The following is a 21,171-nucleotide window of genomic DNA, read 5'->3' as shown; positions in this document are numbered from 1 at the left end:
AAACTCCCATTCCTCTTTTCCGACCCAACCCCACCCACCCCCCGCCCCGCTTCACCCCATTTTCGCTCCCACTCTTACCCCCATAAACGGAACCAGAGAGTTTCTGCGTCAATTAATCATGGCATCCTTCTTCTCCTGCCGTTGGATACCCGTCCCGAACCCATAATTAATAGAAATAAAAGAACAATGACGTAGTTGTAAATTACGATAGTATTATTTACCCCCTGAGAAGGTATATTCCCTTTTTATTAAAAATCAACTCATCGAGGTATAATATTAATCACTCGTTTGATTTTATTACCTCGTCACTGTTAGCGAACTTCATCGTAATTCATTCAGTTTTATTCTATTCAACGTCGTAGTTCATTATATTATAATCCCATAGTTTTAATATATCAATTTTATTATATTAATATTTTATTCCAAATTCTTATCGTCTTTTTTTTTGTTTTTTTTTTTTCTTATGAATCCCTATAAACATGTGGACTTTATTCGTGCATAAGTTAAACTCAGGGGGATGCAATTAACTGTCATTAAATATTGATGGCACCGTTAGAAAAGATATTAAATATAGTTGCGTTTAAGTGAAATGTTGAATAAGAAATCTTTGATAGTAGGAGGGAGGGGATAAACGCAATCTGATAATATCCACTGTCTTCGTCTGTTTCTCCTTCTTTCCCCATTACCGTTCCTGCATTTTTCGCAACTTTTCAATTCTCTCTCTTTCTCTCTCTCTCTTCTTACTCTTTCTATCCCTTTCAACGAACGCGTCAGAGTTATAACACTTTAGTACGCCGCCATTTTAGGGAAGCACTGCCTTTTAGGCCTGATGTCCATTAAAGAGCTCGCCTGTTGTACGAACTGCAAACCGTTTAAAACTCGAATTCCTTAAGCCACGTACAGCACTAATGGACCATAGTACTCCTACTATTTCTCCTCCTTCTCCCCCCCCCGTCCCTATTTTTGCTCGAACTACTACTACATCCTCCCAATCCTTCTTCTCATCCTCCTCCTCCTCCTCCTCCTCCTCCTCCTCTTTCTCCTCTTCTTTTTCTTTTTCTTCGGCTTTTTTTTTCTCATCTTCCTAGAGTATCGTTTCACGTGTCCAACCCCTCCTAATCCTCGATTCTTCTATTTCAATGTTTAGAAATCATCCCGACGTAGTATTTCCCATCTAAACGGAACTCACAACCCCCCTCTTTAGATACAAAACTTAATACTCCCATTTAAACTCTCGAAATAGTGAAGGGCTTACTAGATTATAAGAGGACAGGGGGACAGGGGAAATAAGAGAACTTGTTTACCCATCGATTTAGCCGTAAAACGTTCCTCCTAAATGAAATCCTAGAATCTTTGAAAAACATACATTCACATGGGTGAACATATATACACACATAGATTTATAAATATGTATGATCATATATAATAATAATTATTTTCTTTTCCGAATTTGATCTAAAATTCGATAGAATATTTTTGTCTTATTTTCTTTACTTTACTTTACTTTACTTTACTTTACTTTTCTTTTCTAACGAAGATAAAACGTTTCGCCGAAAATAAGGGAAAAGGAAGTTGAAGAAACAAACGGAAGGAAGAGAAGAGAAGAGAAGAGAAGAGAAGAGAAGAGAAAGAAAAAAAAAAGAAATAAAATCAATCGTGATCTCGCTTGGATAACTCCTGTTAACAAAGTACCGAGTAACTGTCTCGTAGTAAAATAAAAAGTAGAAAAAAACTGTGTAGAAAGGGATAGAAAAGGATGGTAAAAGACTGAGAAAAGGGCACGGTATCTCGCCTTTCGTAGTTCCGACTTATGTTAGTCAAGGATGATCACAGTAGGAGAAAGACAGTCAGTCGGATTTCGCTTTAACCGAGCGTTAAATTAGTTCGACGGTCGAACGATTTCTCAGCTCGCACAACGAACGAACCATCTTCGATTCCTAACGTAGTAGACTACGACATAGACATAGACATAGACGACATAGACATAGACATAGACGACGACAACGTGGAGTCGTCTGCTTCCTCATCGATAACTTTTTGCTATCTAAAGTTCAACGACTCGACTTACTCTCTATCCATCTAGGTATATAGTTCCTAGCTCTTTTTGTCCTAGTTAAAAGGAACATCGTCTGTACGTTGTCGTTATAGATGAACGAATATGTTCTAAGTAATTTGATCAAATTTTAGCTCCAACGTAAAAAGGGTTGCAGATCTTCGGGGGCTGCGTAGACAAAATATATATATATATATATATATTATATATCACATTATTTATGAGAATAATAATTCATCGAAATATATGATACGATTGTTAATTAAATTATTGTTATTATTATTATTATTATTATTATTATTATTATTATTATTATTATTTTTGAATAGAATGATTTGTAATTAAATTATTCTTTTCGTTTCGTCCCCCCCTGAAGAATGGCAACCCTTAAGTCTTCCTTTACAATTGCACACAACAGATATAAGATATTCAATAACAAAGTTACTCGTATGATATTTTTCACTTATCTAGGCATCTGTTTTAGAATATATTCAGCTATTTGTTAGATTTGATATAACTTCAATTTAATTTTGTATTAATCTCTCGGAATAGTATAATACATAAGTTGGCAATTGAAATCAATTTTTTGTTCCGGCTAACTTTCAATTATATTTGAAAAATTTTAGTAGAAAAAATAGAAACAAAAGAAAAGAAAGAAACAGGAAATACATTCATCCCTCTTCATATATATATATATATATATATATATATATATATATATATATGGTATTTGTCTATCTCTTTCTCTTTGGCTCACGTTTATCGACTCCAGCGTAGCTTTTTGCTGGTCAAGCGAGAAGCGAGAGGTTTGGTCGAGAGTAAAAAGAGGCAAATAGACGAAGAAAAAGAAAGAAAGAAAGAAAGAAAGAGAGAGAAGGAAGGATAGAAGGTGCATGAGATCGCCATATTGGAGACTCGGCGAAAACGCAAAGTGCAATCCGCAGAGCTTGACTGTGGAGCCAGTTTGCGGAGCAACGTCGGCAAGAAACAATGCAGCCATCACGGCTCCAATTCCCTTCCCTCTCTAACCCCCCAATCTTATTGAGCCCAAACTACTTGTATATCTCTCTTTTCTGATGGGAGTGAAAGGTTGCTCTTGGCTACAGGAAGAAAGGGGAGACTCTGTATACATATACACATATACACATACACATTTACTGATATTTTCTATGTACATATACAAAGTAGTAGTAGTAGTAGTAGTAGTACTCTTTTAGATAGACGAGTATATATTTTTTGTAAATTGCTACAAATTTAATTTAAATCTATACGATATTGCAAATGTTTTTCAGGTGCATTATAAAATCATTTATAAAAATAATAATTAAAAGACTTATATATATTTACTGTAATAAGATTTGATATGTTAGTGTATGTGTGTGATAATATCATATACTATTTTTCTTTCAAGTTATTCTCATCTCTATTCTTATCGTGACGTCTAAACCGATTACCAGAAATATTTGTACATTATATATATAACTGGTACATATACAAAATCTACATAAACGTAGACTTTAGAAAACAGTAAAAAAAATGTGTAGGATGGTAAAAAGAAAATGTATTTTTTAAAATGTAATCCTCTATCTCATTCTAGCTCTCTATTTCGTTGTTACAATGTTCGAGACGTTGTCATAGTGATCGGCATAGGAAAGAAAAGTATTCTATTATTGCTAGTGTGTGTGTGTGTGTTGACTTTTCACTATTGAAAAATAATTCTCTTTGGTGAATTTCTCCCCAAACGAAAAGGAAACGAACTTTTCGCGTATGTAGTTGACAGATTTTTCCCGATAAAATGGTGTGACTCCAAGATCGAACGATTTTCACTTATGGAAAATATTTAAGTATGTGTTGTTGTTGTTGTTGAGGTATTCCGTGTCCCTTTCGAACAAATAACGAAATATTTGCCGAAAGGTTTCCTCGCGATAAATCCTATAGGATTTTGGTCAACCGTCATGATGATTGGCCCAGATAAATATTGTGCGGTTAAAACTGCGGTTTACTTTGCGGTGAGACACAAATTTTTGGTGAAAAAAAAAAAAAAAAAAGGAAACCAAAAATTCCCTCGGAATCTGGCGACCAAGTTTTTTTTTTTCTTTTCATCGTTTCATAGTATTCGTAATTTTTATTTCTGTTCCATTCTTTTTTTTTCTTTCGATATATATTTCCCTCTCATCTTGATAATGTTTTTACCTTTTCAATCATTTTCATAGACGACTATAACATTGATAGATCAATCCAATAAAAAAAATGTGATTGTGGTTATTTTATTCAATCAATTTTATTATCGCAATTAACAAAATGCGAAAATCGTCGTAAAAAAAAAAAAAGGCTCGTTTAATATTAATCCTGGATCTTTTCAATGCACTTCAGCAATGAAAAAAAGGAAGGAAGAAAGAGAGAGAGAAAGAAAGAGATCGATAAACACAGATAAAACTAACACAACGATCTGAGTAGCCATTCGTGGCAGGTCGTAGATTGCAAAATAGTGTGAGAAAGAGAGAGAAACCTTTCGGATTTATTCGTAGCAGACGATTAAATCTTCCTAGCAGTCGTTTATCTTTAATAGCTGCGTTACGAGCAAGCCCTAAACTGTTATCTAACTATACCTTGGTATACTCGCGTTTAGATTCGTCCAACTACGATAAATAATATCGTAACATTCAACAACGTCGTCGTTATAAATTGTCCGGACTTTGAAAAATATAAACGACGTATTTTTAATATTAAATAATTTAACTACTTTTCTTTTTTTTTTCTTTAGACTCTTTCAATATATTTAATACTTTTCAAACGCGGACGATATATCCGAAGGGGAAACGTTTAGTCGAATACGATATACTATTTTCAAAAAAATCTTTAATTGGATACTGATACTATGGTACTATATTATTTGTATAGGTACGTACAATAAATATAAAAAATATTACATATGAATTTTTTAATACTTATAGTCATTTGTTGAGCTTAAGAGTATTCAATTAAAAGTATTGAAATGACGTTAAATTGTTAAATGATTTTTTGAATTAGATAAAATTTATGACATTTAATATAGGCCATCTTCGTTTTATACAAAAATAAACGATTAAAAAATGTGATAGAGTTATTTAAAAATATAAAAAATAAAAAAGAGAAATGGGGGGTTGGTTAATGATTCTTTTCGATGGGTGGGGAGAAAAAAAAGAAGAGATAAAGAGAAAGAGACGATAATTTAATCGAGCTGTAGGACGAGGACGACGACGACGACGACGAGGACGACGACTACGACGACGAGACGGATTAATCCCATCCAAAACTGTAGGATTAAAATTATCCCTTGCAGCGACACGTCCTTTTTCTCTTTCTCGCTCTCCATCTCTCTCTCTCTCTCTCTCTCTCTCTCTCTCTTTCTCCCTTTCTCTATTTCTCCTTCTCTAACACTTTTCCTCAACCACACTAAATCTTCCCCTTCGTTACTTCATCCTTCTTTATGATTTTCACATCATCTCGAATCACGACACTTTGTGAGCCCACAGTAACTTTCATATCATCCCCGTTCTCACTTACATCATATATATTATATACAAATTTTTAGAATTTTACTTCACTTCAATTCCTTACAAATTTCATACTTTTTTTATATATATCCCGAAATTAAAAATAATTACAATTATCTTCTACACTTATTTTTAATTAAAACCTTTTAGATATGCAATTTTATACAATTTGCCTTCGTTAAGGAGCACGAGATTGCCATTGTTCGGAATCACGGGTTGCCATCGTTCAGGGGCATAGTTAATTTCTCAGCTTCTAATAATAATGAAAAAATATTACGCAAATGCGATAATTAAGTTATACGATTTTATTGTTTATTTAAAAAAAAAAAACTGTCGTGTTCTTGTTTCACAATCAAATTGATAACTATCAAATATATTTATATATTATAAAAATAAAAACATTATATAAAGAAAAAGTAAACTATTTCACGATGGTTTAATATTTCAAGAAATTATCAAGATTCGATAGGTGGGTAGTAACACGTGCGTTAATATGAAATTTTGATGTTGCCAAAAAGCAAAAGCATCGATAGAAGCAACGACCCTTGGGCAACTTGCTGTCATTGACTGGAGCAAACATTTCGAAAAAGAGGTTACGCGGTATGAGAAACACACACACACACAGAAAAACAGAGAGAGAGAGATGGAAATATATAGTTCAGTATAAATCAATGCTCCACGATTATAGTGAATTATATCAGTGGCATTTTGTGTGTGATGGCGCATGCGCGAACGTTCCCTTTTGCCCGTGCAATTTGCGCACTGGGGTAACATCGAAGTGACCTGAATTCTGAAGCAATCAGCGGCTGACATTAAATTACATATGCGCTTTATCAGCAACGCAAAGGGAGATAGAGATATACGTACACATATTTACATGTATATTTAGAGAAAGAGAGAGGAAAAGAGAGAGAGAGAGAGATAGAGAGAGAGGGATGGAGAATTTAGGGATGCAAAATGATCTGCAATATGCTCGACAATAATAGTCTATTAATGATGTCAAACTACGTGCAGTAATTTACTCCTAATCTTCATTCCCCCCCCACCGTTTTTTATCTGTCCGTTTTGTTTAAATTTATCATTATTTATAATTAATCCTCCTTTTCGTTATATTAAAATTCGGAAAGAAAAAAAAAAAGAAAAGAAAAGAAGAAAAAAATGAAATAAACGAAAACCAAGGGAAAAAGAGAAGAGAGAGAGAGAAAGAAGAAGAAGAAAAATTAAATATGAGAGAAAGAGAGATAACGCGTTGTAAATCGACCTTCAACAACTGAAAAAGGGCCTCGCGGGAACGAGAAAAGAATTGTGTCGTGTTCGTACCTAATGCACACACTCTCTCTCTCTCTCTCTCTTTCTCTTTCTCTTTCTGTCTCTCTTTTATTCTTTCCCATTTCGAGAGAAAAAGAAAGAAGGAGACAAACATTGTACGGCTAATTAGCGACGAACTTCATTAACTTCGAGGTTCCCTTGTTCCGCGTGGTTTAAGTACGTGATAAGGGCCCGGCGACGTTTGAAATCCGCTTTGACGACGATACACTCTCCCTCTCTCTCTCTCTCTATCTCTCTTTATCACTCATACACACACATATATATATACATATTCATACACAGGCACACATATATACAATGGGTGTATATTTAATAGAGTCTTAATTGGACTCGTTGCCTCGAAAGGTTTAATTGGCCATCGTTCTGTATGAGACTAAAAAGATAAAAACAGAGAAAGATAGAGAGAGATAGAAAAAGAAAGAGAGAGAGAGAGAGAGAGAGAGTGAGAGAAAAAGATATCTACCCTTTTCTTTTTCTTTTTTTATTTTGTTTTTCTTTATTCCTTTCTTTCTCTCTCTCTCTCTCTCTCTCTCTCTCTCTCTCTTTTTCTATCACACAGACTCTCTTTTGGTCTATCATTTCTCCTTTTATTCTTCTCTCGTGCCCGTTGAATTCGTCGAAGCTTGTGTCTCTCGCATGCACTTATGCGTTATGGGATGTAAAACCAGAATATAAGCGAGAGGAAGGGTTAAAAAAGGAGGTGAGGTTGCAAGAAAGGGAGAAGGAGGAGGAGAAGGAGGAGGAGGGCTTGTTGCATGATGGAAAATTGTAGATTACGTAGTCAATGACCGATGGTTCAAAGGATACGAAGATGCTCGTTTGAGCGCACTGTCTGCTCCTGCTGCTCCTGCTGCTACTAATACTACTCTTCTATATCTATTTCTCTTGCTTTCTCTCTCTCTCTCTCTCTCTATCTCTTTCTTTCTCTTTCGTATTCTATAGTCAAGCCACGCTTAAATATTACACAACAAGAGAGCCCTTAGAAAGACTCACTTCTCTCACGAGTTTGGATACTTTCGTTATTAATTAAACTTCTTCCACTCTTGATTTAAAAATTTATATTGCGAAAATGATACCTGCTCGCTATATTACAAAGCTATAATAAGACAAAAAAAATATATATATATATATATATATCTTTTACAAGAAATAAACGACGAATTTAATCGTGGAACGTTCGGAGATAGAAGATCGATGTTTAGGAAATGAACATCACGTGACGTTGCGTTAATTTCGGCTTTTCGGACTGATCGGACCTGTCGATACATCGATTGAGAAGAGAGAGAGAGAGAGAGAGAGAGAGAGAGAGAATGAGAAACAGACAGATAGAACTAGATAGATAGACTGATTGATAGACGAGAGAGAGAGAGAAGGATGCACAAAAAAAGGGAAAAAAGAGAGAGATAGAGAGAGAGAATGGGATGAAACATAATCGAGAGGACGAACCAGCTTCGATACGTTTTCGAAGCGTCGTAAATCCTCTTTCGAGCTCGTTTTCGATCGGCATAGTAGCGACAACAGGACCGGTACCAATACCAATACCAATACCAATACCAATACCTATACCTATACCGGTACCGGTACCAGTCGGTATCGAAGAATTAATTCGATAAACCGCCAGCAGATTCGGCATTTAGCGATGAAAACCGGACGGAGATATTCTGAAGAGGAGGATGCGAGGAGGAGGTGAAACTGATGGTAGGAGGAGGGGCAGGTGGCAAATGGGGGAGGAATAAGAGAAGGGGTAGAGTAGGTTAGGGATGGGATGGGGGTGCTGCGCGGGGTTTCGAGGAGATGCATAAATCGAAAGCAAACGCCGTGAAAAGTTTTCAGCTTGTTGGCTATGAGCAGAGAAGGCAACATTCGGGGCGTTGCTGATGTTCCGCTGCTGCTGTTGCTGCTGCTACTGCTACTGCTGTTGCTGCTGATGCTGATGATGTTCTGTTGCTATTGCTAGGGCTGCAGGAATATGGCAAACTGGAATATTGCGAATGTATGGCAAAGGGTGGAAGTGAGAGAGAGAGAGAGGTTGAATGTTTCTACGTGCGCGCGTACATGCTTCTACGAAAAGGGGTGGAACAGAGAGAGAGAGAGAGAATGAGTGAGTGAGTGAGTGAGTGAGTGAGGGAGAGAGGGGACGGGGGTGCAAGGGGCGAGGTGGTTGGTAGCGGCCGATCAATACGCCATCAGCTTAAATTACAATAATAACGCGGTCCAGACAAAGCGAGGCCATTATAAAATAGCGCCATCGTAAAAAGCTTTCCCGCGCGTGTTCCGTCGAGTTTCCGTTCAACCATCCGCGCCACCACCACCCCCATCTCCTCCACCACCACCCCTATCTCCTCCTCCACCTCCTCCTGCCCGCTTTCCTGGCCATTCCTCCTCCTCCAACACGCGGAAAACTTCACAACGACCGCGCGTGGAACTTTAATCGCCGTTTGTATCTCGCCCCTCGATTCCCTACCCCCTACACCCCAACCCCTTCTCACTCCTTTCCTCCACCCCAATCAATCTCTCCCAAAAGATATTTATATTTTCGCGGATATAAATAAAATAGATTTATTCGTCAGGTTTAATTTTTGGCCTTTTGTAGCGGAATATATTTACGGTTTTTTTCCTTGTTCTTTTTCTTTTTTGTCGAGAGGCCAATTTTTTATCGTTCATTTGTTTTTAGAACAATTGTCGTTTCTATTTACCAACGAAAAATTATCATCACATTACGATAACATTTAGGTACACTCGAGCGAGAATGCGAATTTTATCGATACGCGTCGTAGTAGTATTATGGTACATATTAACAAAATTTTTAGTCAAATCGTTAAAAATAAAAACAACTCCTCAAATTTAATATTTTCTTACGAGATTATTAAAATAAGAGTGTCTTTATATATATATATATATATATATATAAAGACACTCTTATTTTAATAATCTCGTAAGAAAATATTAAATTTGAGGAGTTGTTTTTATTTTTAACGANTATATATATATATATTTTCTTCTTACCTTTCGTAATTATTTTCTCGCGCAATATTTTTTAACGACAAATCGACAGAAAAAGAAAATGATTTTCATCAAAAAAGATCGTAGAAATAAAGGTGAAGAGTTGAGAGGTGGAGCGAGGGGTAGTTGGGAATGATATGGGGGTAGGAGGGGGACGGGTGTAGGTGGTGAGGAGATCGTCGATCGACACTCAACTCGTTTTCCCGACTGACCCCGAATAACGTTACTGATGAAATTATAATTGATAAAGGAGTAAAGCCAAAGCCGTTTTGGGTTGGGTCATGCCCGTCCACGAGTTTACCACCCATTCTACGTAACAAACGAGCCTTGAGCACTTTAATATCGGATTATTATATTATCGTCCGGACGCCATAGGGCGGAATAACGATTGAAATTGAACGTTCTCTATTCTACTTTGATATCGATCTATGAACGACCCTACGTTATCAACGATATTGCGAAAATAATATCCATGAGAATTGATCTCGCATCATTCTCTTTTTCTCTCTCTCTCTCTCTCTCTTTCTCTCTTCGTTATTGTTACATAGTACATTGACTTTTCTATCGAAACATTTAAAACGTCACCAAAGGGATTACACGACGATTCTGTTTTTTTTTTTTTTTATACTTTTTTTCTTTTTTCTTATTCTGTATCGCTCATTTTGTTCCACTCATTTTAAAGAGTAACATTTTATTTTGATTTGTTTACGCGCGTATATTAAAATATTTACCCATGATAATCTTGGTTTAATTGTAAGCAAGATTAAAAAAAAAAGGGACGAAGATGTTTAATATGCAACCCTATTTATATATGTCGTCTCTATCTTAACATAAAAAAATACTTGACTATTTTTATTATATCTTTTTCGAATTTTCATTTATGTTTATTTTATTTATTTCAATCTATACGAGATGAGAAATAATTGAAAAATAGATATGTATCAATTTTCTTTTGGTTAATATTAAATATAATAGAACGATCATTATTGATGGAGAATAAATTATGGTATTTATTTTTTTTAATATTTTTTCTATACTGATACCACATAATAGATACTTTATTCATACAGATATATATATAGATATATGTATAGAGATATTTGCAGAAGAAGCAGGTTCCGCTTCCGCGCTTACCGACATTCAAAATTAAACGCATAATCCTTGCTCAACCAAACGAGTCCACCGGGATTTGTTCCTTAACGACTTCCTGGGGATTCGAGGATAGATAAATATATATATATTCGAGATATATCTTGTGAGTTCTCATACCAGATGGTCTGGTCGATGAAAAAGAAGAAAAATGAGGGTCAAATGAAGTATCCAATACTAATATAACCTGTTAACGTCGTTAAATATCATCAAAATGATTTATATTTTCTAACTTAATTATCTGTTAAGAACATCATTTATTATCTTAATATCTTTCTAATAAATTTATTAACGAGTTTATATATTAATATAATGTACATCATATAAGTTTGCCATTTTTATCAATCTCACTATTTCCTACGCCCCTTTAGGTATGCAACCCTATTTGCACGAATGAAACAATGTCTCCAATAAATGAAAATAATTTTGTTGAAATTGATTACGTATTAATAATAAAAATAAAAAATATTGATTTGTATGATTGTAGAACATAGAAATCCAGTACCACCGAGATTCAACGAACGTGTCAGTCCAGCACCAATTAGAACGGGTGAAACGATCGTTCTGTCCTGTATATCCCAAGGGATACCACCACCAACGTATCTTTGGTTTCGCGAGTCCGTCTCTGGCACGGCAATGATCTTCAACTCTGAGAGAATTCATGCTAGAGCCGGGGTTTTGATACTTCAAGCTGCTAGACCAGAGGATGCTGGACGATATGTCTGTCATGCAAACAATACCGCTGGTTCGGAGAGAGTCGAGCTTGAGGTTTCAATCATCAGCAGTATTTCAATTCATCTGACTCCTCAACAGGTAAAAATCATTCTCCTTTACTATACGATTATATATATTTAACAATAGATTTTTTGTTTAACATTAAATTTACCAGACCAGTCAAAATGACTGGTCTTGCAATTTCAATTTAAAATTCCTACTGCATGTAACATTTTCTTTTTGTAATGTAAAATTCAGTTTTATGAACTTTATATTATTTTATATATATATATATATTTGTAATAAATATATTTTTATCTATTGCTATTTTTACTTCACTGAACACTTGTTTTTAAAGACCAATCATTTCGACTGGTTTTGGTAGAAATAGGCATATCAAAATACCTGGTAAAACTAGTGTTAAAATATATATTATGTTATTTTTTAATAGAATTATTAAATGTATATGCATGAAATTTGCAAAAATTTGTTACATCGAATTTAGGATGATGATTATCCTTTTTCTTCTATCTCTCTCTCTGTCTCTCTCTCTCTCTCTCTCTCTCTCTCTCTCTCTCTCGCTCTTGTTAGCAAGCTGAAATTCGTGTTTCTCGGGATGGGAACAAGCAAGTTTGAAGCCCGATGCAAGGTGCCACGGTTCGTTGCACTTTGACTTTGTTAAACCGTCGAGACGTTCTCTTGCTCGGATGTTTCCTCTCACTGAAGAACAAGAGTGAGAGAGGAGAAGAGAAGAGAAGAGAAGAGAAGAGAAGAGAATTCGACATTATATCGAGGTAACGTGCAGCTCAGCCGAATAAATTCAGCTCGACTGCTCGACTAACGTCGACTAATTCTAGTCGACGCGGATAATCGAGGATCGCAACTGGTTAAATACCGTCAAGGGATAACAACAGTCGTGAGAAAACCTCGAATATCTGTTCCAAATAATACTTCAAGCGTGTAACGAACATCCTAAAGATGCATTCACTCTTTCTGACCCCCCCCACGTCTTGCTCCGCCATGCCAATTTTACAGTATTCAACCCCCTATTTGATTATCCTGTCTTAAAATCACGACTTTACTTTCTATCTTTACTTTAGAAATAATTATTTACAAACAATAATTGTCTAGACAAAATTTCATTGAAAAATAATATCTCTTATTTAAAATATATAAAATATATTATGATGAGATAAAATACGTAACATAATTACCTACTATTACTAATGTGCTTATATTTTTTTTTATATTTTTCTTACACCAATACTTTTTCATTAAACGGAAAATGCACTCAGAATCGTAAAAAAGAAAAGCGAAACGTACGACAAGAGGAAACCTCTACATTTAAATGTTGCACAACAGTGCACTTCGTGAATATTTTTTTCGATTAATGGAAAAATCTCGTGGAAAAATTTTCATTAGAAAAAAAAAAAAAAAAGAAAAAAGATCTAATTATTCGTAATACGCTCTGAAATATAAATAAGTATATTACATATAAAACGGGTAATGTGTGTGTATATGATTGAACGTTAATTAATTGTTATCTAAAATAAATAGAAAATTGGGGTTAAGAGTTAGGTAACTATGTGAAACTAGAATATTGGATGAGTAAATTTTCAACGATCAAGGAGAGAAACGCACGTTTTCATAATGCTGACGCCAATGCGTTACCAGCCGTACCTTAATTAAGTTACTCATCCCGTAACGGGTTAACGGTGCACGTAGCTATGTAGCATAATGGCTTTGTAAATCGATCTCTTGTTATGGAACGATGAGGTTCAACATATAGATAGAGAAAGAAAGAAAGAGAAAGAAAGAGTAAGAGAGAGAGAGAGAGAGAGAGAGAGAGAGAGAGAGAGAAAGAGATAACGTTACGTATAACATTATAGCAAATCTTCTGAAAACGGTTGAAACGAATTATTGGCTAACAATTTGCATGTCGCTTCTTGTTATTGTTATTGTTACGTTATAATTATTATTAATATCCTCGAGGCACATTTAATAATACATCGTTAAACTTATCGAACGTAAAACGCCATCAATTCTATCTCCATCTCTGTCTCTCTCTTTATCTTTCTCTCTCTTTCTGTTTCGTGCAATTTGAATACGAATACTAATAATAATAATAATAATAATAATAATAATAATAATAATAATAATAATAATTAATATATATAGAAACGATCGAATTATTAGACTGTTCGTAATCGGATCATCTCTTTCATTTTATAACAATTTATCGGAATAGTTATCCAAAAAAAAAAGGAATATGAAATAGATCAAAAGTAAGAAGTCGTTAACTCGTTAACGAAATTTCGAACGAATTTCAATGGTAGTTGGTGATTTTCGTGCTTAAATTTGATTCAGTTAACAATTGTCCGAATTCTTTATTTTTTCTAATTAATGATTATTTTCTCGGATTATAATTTACATCTTTATTAACAACGATGTACTAATTAGTATCGTTGTTAGAGTATTATTATTATTATTATTATTATTATTATTGGTATCACGTTTGGGAATTTCTGGATTAGCTTTCGTTGTTCTATCTTTGTCGGATTTAAACAGGTATAGGTACGTCAATTTGATAGAAAATATTATTACGTGACTTGAAATGAAAAACACATGCCGATAGAAGATCAATAATAATGATGATGAAATAAAGAAAAGAATTGTACGAACGTTGAGATATCTTTATTTTTTATTATTTAATTTGATTGAATTTTTTGTTCTTTCTTAAATTTAACAATCAATATAAATAGTTAAAATTACATACAGGGTGATTCTTAAATCATGAAAGATGTGTAATAAATGTATAGGACTGTTCTATTTAGAGAGAGAAAGAAAAAGAAAATGGTAAGGTAAAAGAAGAATGAATAAAAGAAATAAGGAAGGAAGAAAAGAAAAGGAAGAAGGGTTGGTTGGTTGGTTGGTTGGTTGGTTGGTCGATCGAGAGTCGCCAACTAGAAAATGTTGGAAAAGAAGTGTCGCTGTCCTACGAAAGCGAGGAAAACGTTTGGTATTCTTCCATCTGGTGAGGACAGCCTTCTGGATATAAAAGAGTGTGAAAAAGAAAGGAAAGGAAAATAAAGGAAAAGGAAAGAAATAAAAAAGAAAAAAATAAAAGAGTTAGTGAGAGTGGGAGAGAGAGAACATTTGGAATAGGTATTGGTAAATGGACCAAGCGAAAGAGTGGAGAAAGAGGAAATGAAATAGCATTCATTCACCGGAAGCCTTTCGCATAACTTTTGCAGTCATCAGCAAGGAAACGCTTATAACGCTCGGATTCTCTCATATATTGGCTGCCATTCGTTGCCGCAATTTCGTTCCATTAATGCGTCAAACTCAAGTTCAAAACTTTATCGAAGGAAAATACTAGCTAGTGCCATTTGCGAGAACGCGATAAAATTCCTACGCGATACTTGATTTATATATATATATATATATATATTTATATTTATTTATTGTTTTCTATAATAGAATATGATTGATTTTATAAGATTTTCTATCATCGAAGGAAAGATAAATCGTTTGTTTGAGTATCGAGAATATGAATTATAAATGATTTAAATATTGTTTTATAATATATTACACAAAATTAATCAATATTTGAAATTAATGATCAGTACTTAAACTATAAACAAAAAATAGTCTAAATACGGCTTCAATGCTGTTTAAAAAGAAAAATAGAACAAATTATTATGAATATTAAAAATAAGAAATCAAACTTTTTCTTTCTCGTATTATACACGATTCTTTAATATATTTATTTATCCTAGAATAATATAAATATTATGTGAAAGGAGAATAAAAAAAGAAAAAAAAAAGCAAGAGTGTCTATGTTTGAAAGTCCATGTTTGATTTCATCTCGTTATCATGTATCGGTTTTCGATGTATACGTAAAACGTGATGCTTGTAGTGTCGATGTGCACCCAACAAGTGCACGTCTGGGTTGATTCTGCAAACATAAAACGGGGTAAACATAAAGGGGTTGGGACGGGGGGGGATGGGTTTCTTCTCACCGCGGTTATGTCTTTCCAAGGTAGCAAACAGATTCCGAAGGTATGGTGAATATTTGAAAATTCGATGCCAAGAGCTTTCGCCTTTCGCCACGATATAACCGGAATACTTAAAGACGAGTAAAGTATGGTAATACTAGCAGAAGGGGTGGGATGGGGTGGGGAAGGGGGTGTAAAGTTTAACGTAGAAAATACTCGATAAGAATATTCTGGTATCTGCGGGGGATACATTATCCCGATGTCATGAATCCTAAATCGTTCAAGGGATGCATCTGTTCAGCTACACATGACAGCTTTTTCTTTGACAATAAATGCAAAAGTTATCATCACGAACTAACTTTACCGGTTTCAATATTTCATATCCCTCCCTCCCACTCACCCCCACGGTATAAAGAAAAATTTATCATTCAGTATCATAATTTAAAATAAATCCTTGGCTTTAAAATGACACCCCCCCACTACTGTCGTCTTTCTACGATTTTGATATTTCGAAAGATATTCGTTCTTTTAAATATACCCTAGTGCAAACTTCTCGTGTTTTCATCAATGACCGAATATATGAATCAACCGCTCCCCCCCCCCATCCTACTATCCAATAGCGTTTACGATTTTCTTTGATGAATGTGGGTCAACGTATCTTACCGTATATGGTCACGCCGGTCACGTGGTTGTTCTTCCCTTTCAGTAATGTATTGTATATATCGCAAAAGTGTGGTCACGTGTTTATATACGCGATAAATGTAGGTCACTGTTTTACCATATACGAATAAAAAGTTGTGCGTTTATTTTTCTTTCATTCTTTGTTTTGTTTTGTTTTTTTTTTCTAATCAAAAATCTAGGTCGCGCGTTATCCTTATGCCGGATAGCGGTCACCTGTTTTTATCATGAAAATATGTAGGTCAATGGGTCAACGTGTCAGGGCTGTACCTGTATGGGTGTCCTTTTAAAGGTAGATGTGGTTTTTTTTTTTTTATAATTTTTTCTTTATCTATACGGAAATAAAATATACAATTTGCAAGTATTTATTGTAATTTTTTTGTAATATCTTTTACTATATTTAACAAATTCATATAAAATTAATATATAAATTGAAATGCAAATTAAATGAATTATTGAAATATATTGATTCGTCTCTCTCTCTCGTTTCAAAATTAATTAATTTAAAATAAAATGAGAGTATTCTCGAAAAAGTGTTTTATTTTTTTTCCTTTTTCTTTTTTTTTTTTTTTTGCATATTTTTACTATACACCACGGGTGTATACTTTAATAAAAGTATATAGCATAAAATTTCGATAGAACAAATATTCGAGTAATTTCATTTGACGAGTTATTTTCAAGTAAATTATTTCGCGGGAAGAACGCGAAACGTTCGGTTTATGGTTACCATATATATACTGGGGGTGACTTTTTTAGAAGCATTATTCTCTCTATATTCAGTACACCACAAATATTCGACTAATTTGATTCTTACGAATTGTTTTAAAGTAGAGAACATTCTTCCGTAACAGTAACGAGATACTTGAGCTTATGTATATAACATATACCTGGTGTAATTTTTATAAAATACTCTTTCTCTTTATTCTCTCATATTATTTTACTATTTAAATTATAATTAATATTGACTTGCGCGCGAGATATTGCATTTTATTTCATTGTATCGTTACATTTACCAAAAAAAAAAAAAAAAAAAAAAAAAAAAAAGAGGGGGTAAAAAAAATTTTTAAATTAAAAAAAAAAAAAAAAAAAAAAGAACAATCAACATAAGAATACGCGGGAAAAAAGTTTCGTTATCAACTCGAACGTAAAGTATTTTAAATTACACACTTTCTCATTTACGTATTTAATATACTCCCTTAATGAGAATATATGTAAACAGAAATTAAAAAAAAAAATAGAAACAGGTAGGAGAAGAAAAAAGAATGGCAAAATTAAAAATCAACGAAAGATAATAGCAAACCCCTTCTATCTTCCCGTTTCTTGCATTTCTTTTTTATTTATTTTGTCTTTCTTTTTTTCTTTTCTTTTTTTTATTCTTTTCTTTTTCCGTACGAAACTTACTTTAAATTCCACCCTATTTAAAAGAGACTATCTCAGTCATTTCATATACATATATATATATATATACATATTTTCTTTTTATTCTTATCGAAGGTTCTGTCAAAGAATATTCGAATCAAACCGGCTCCTACCTGGAGCATTTATGCAAAAAAGAAACTTTCCTATAGAATCAGGGAACAAAGGTATGGAGTAAGGTACAATCCTCTTAACAATATTTAATGGAAAGCGTTCGACTCCGAGGAACGACTCGGTTGAATATTTTTTTCATACCACTACTCCTTTTCCCCACCTCCACCATCTCCTCCTCCTCCTCACCACCACTACCACCATCCTTTCTTTCCCTTCATCGTCAACTTTTCTCTCGTTTTATTTTATTCGCCGTCCCTCGTTTCTATTTTCTATTTCTTGTTTTTTTCTTCTTTTTTCCTTTTTTCTTTTTTTTTTTTTAATTCTTCTTTCCATTTCGACGAAAGTTAAAAGTACTCAAAGTAGCTCGATTAATCGTGTGCCCGATGCAAATTGATTCGAAATATTTGAATTTAAATCCCCGACCTTCCCAATCCATCTGTTCATTCTCTCCTTTTCTTTTTTTCTGTTTTTTTTATTTTTTCTCTATCAATAGTAGTTTAATCTGTTTACTTGCCGAAGTCTTATCCCCTTTTTTTTCTTTTTTCTTTTTATTGGTTTTGTTTTTTTTTTCTTTTTTTTACGGTAAAACTTCGTCGAGAAGAGTTTTTAAGATAGCGGAAAATATTTTTCGAAATAAATTCACGTATAAATAGCAACCCTTGTTTCTTTTTATGACAAATCTCAAAAAAGAGGAATAAGAAATGAATAAAACAAAATTATTTCTCAATAGATTAAACAAACATATTTTAACATTATTATTAACACATCATTAAATATTTATAATTGATCATTGAAATTATTTGATAAATTATTAAACCACAGTTTAGAGAAAAAGAAAGAGAATGAGAATGAAAATGAAAATGAGAATGGGATAGGAAATAGTTAATAGAATTTCAGTTAAGAGAAAGATAGAAATAAAAAAAAAGAAAAGATGAACATTTAACATGATTGTAGGCTTTGATCGTACCAATGGTATTTCGATATATCGATCAGAACAGATTAATCAGATCCTGTTTTACCGTATACCAGTCCTTTGATCCGTAAATCGGTTTTGTGCATTATTAAGGAGAACCGTTTGTCTCCTCGGTTGCATACAGAGGAGCATTAGAATGGCAGATAAGGGGAAAGTGGGGAAGATACGTTCAATCTTGTTGCACCTGATCACTTATATATATATATCTATGTACACATGTGTTTTAGCATAGGTTGAATCGTTTGGTTTACGTGGTTAGTCGTATTACGATTCGAGATGATACTTGTACATAATTGTGGATGAGAGTAGTTCTCTCTCTCTCTCTCTCTCTCACTCTCTCTTTCTCTCTCTCTTTCTCTCTCTCTTTCTCTCTCTCTTTCTCTCCATTATCTGGTTCGAAACAATTCTCTAATTTTCCAGAGAGAGAGGAAATACTTGAAAAGTTTTCGATCATCGTCATCATCGTCCAGTGTATTCTATCCATCTATTTATATTCACAACAATAATTAGAAATATCTATTTATATAACTTGTGTGTGTGTGTGCGTGTGTGTCTCTCGAATAATTTGTTAAATTTAATTATTAAAATAGATAATTATAAAGATTGATTATTAAAATTTAATCAAACGAGTTGTAATCATTTCGAACGAAACACAATTTTATTTCCTCTTCCTTTTTTTTTTTTGTTAAACTTAAAGTTAATAAAAATCACCCTCTGCTCTCCACCCCTTCTTCGTCCTCGATATAAAAGACTTCAGTTTACGCTCGTACAAACAACCAACGTTGGCTTGAAAAATTATTCGACTGTATATTTGATTTTGATCGAAAATCAATGAACTATATCAAACTTTTTGCTGGTACTGTATATACCCTCTCTCTCTCTCTCTCTCTTTCGAAAGGAAGGAGAGAAAAAAAAGGATAAATTCTTTACGCTTTGTGAGACATTCCTGCTTTACGTGGGATTATATCTAAAAATGTTGTACTCCGACTGGCCCTTCCAGGCCAGTAATCAAACGTCGACTATAGTCAAACAGTTGGCATACTCTTTTTTATTTCATTCTTTTTTTTCTTTATTTATTTCCTTTAGTTCGTTTATTTGCCCGTTTTTTCTTCTCTCTACTACTCCATCTTTTTCTATCTCGAATAATTTTCAATAGTCTTTTTATCTCGTTACTTCTATATCCTTTTACTGTTTGTTCTGCAGCATCCTATCGACTCCACTACAATGGTATTTTATCATTGTTATTGTTGTTTCAAGATATTAAACGTGTTTCCTGTAAAACTTTCTCAAACTCTATCTTCATTCCTATTGTCTTTATCATTACTCGTTTGATCGTTTTTCATTGGAAAATAAACACCAAAAAAAAAAAAGAAAGGGAAAAAGAAAATGTTCTTTATTTTCTAAAAAATATTTACGAACAAATGGTATATCAATTTTATAGTAAAACAATTTTATTTATTATTGAATAGAAACGATAAATGCGTAGAGAAATTATAAGGGGGAAAAGAATTTTGTTTGATTTTATTCCTTTTTTTTTTTCTTTTTTTGTTTAAAAGAAATTATAAGAGACTTTAAAGAATTTTGTTTGATTTTGTTCCGTTTTCTTTTCATTTCCAACCCCTCGTATAATAATTTTCAAACGATAAATTCGAATATTTCAACCTTTAAAACCCCAGTTTGTGTTATCTGTTACAGGTCACCGTTGATCTCGGAAAGGATGCGGAATTTCAGTGTTCCGTAACCGGTAGACCAGTTCCGGTAATTTCTTGGGCAAAGGACGGACTTCCTGTGAGGGAAGGTTCATCCGGTAGAACGAAAATCACCGAAAATGGTGGCTCGATCTTGCACATATCCGCGATCGTTAGGGACGACAAAGGAATGTATCAATGCTTCGCTAAAAATGATTATGAAATGGTACAGGCCACTGCCGAATTACGTTTAGGCGGTAAGTTCAAATCAATTATTTCTATATTTATTACAAATTGATTTTTTTTATTTCGAATTGAAATACAATTATAGGTATGTCGTTGTTTTATATTCGTTATAATTTAAATTTTATGTTAATATAATCAAGATTTTTTTTTTTTTTCTTTCTTATCCAAAATTTATTAATATTATTACTAAGTTTATTCTTAGGGAAGTTGTTTTTTGGACGGGTTTAATTAAGATGAACACTATATTTATCCGTTGAACGTTTCGTCTCTATTT

At 33.6% G+C, this 21,171-nt stretch overlaps 1 protein-coding gene across 12 annotated transcripts in view; it reads left to right on the top strand.

Moving 5' to 3' along the window:
• The window catches only part of LOC106789650 (Down syndrome cell adhesion molecule-like protein Dscam2), a 148,042-nt gene that overhangs the window by 97,412 nt on the left and 29,459 nt on the right, over positions 1-21,171 (top strand). For all 12 annotated transcript variants that reach the window (XM_014754052.1, XM_014754051.1, XM_014754050.1 and 9 more), the window contains 2 exons: positions 11,558-11,883; positions 20,659-20,908. In XM_014754052.1, coding sequence (XP_014609538.1) covers positions 11,558-11,883; positions 20,659-20,908 — 576 coding nt within the window. The remainder of the gene's footprint in view (positions 1-11,557; positions 11,884-20,658; positions 20,909-21,171) is intronic.

Source organism: Polistes canadensis, unplaced genomic scaffold, assembly GCF_001313835.1.
Source record: "Polistes canadensis isolate GaletaPanama2010 unplaced genomic scaffold, ASM131383v1 scaffold_195, whole genome shotgun sequence".
In the NCBI taxonomy this organism is placed as follows: domain Eukaryota; kingdom Metazoa; phylum Arthropoda; class Insecta; order Hymenoptera; family Vespidae; genus Polistes; species Polistes canadensis.
Note: the sequence above shows the minus strand (reverse complement) of the source record. Positions and strands in the feature narration are given on the sequence as shown.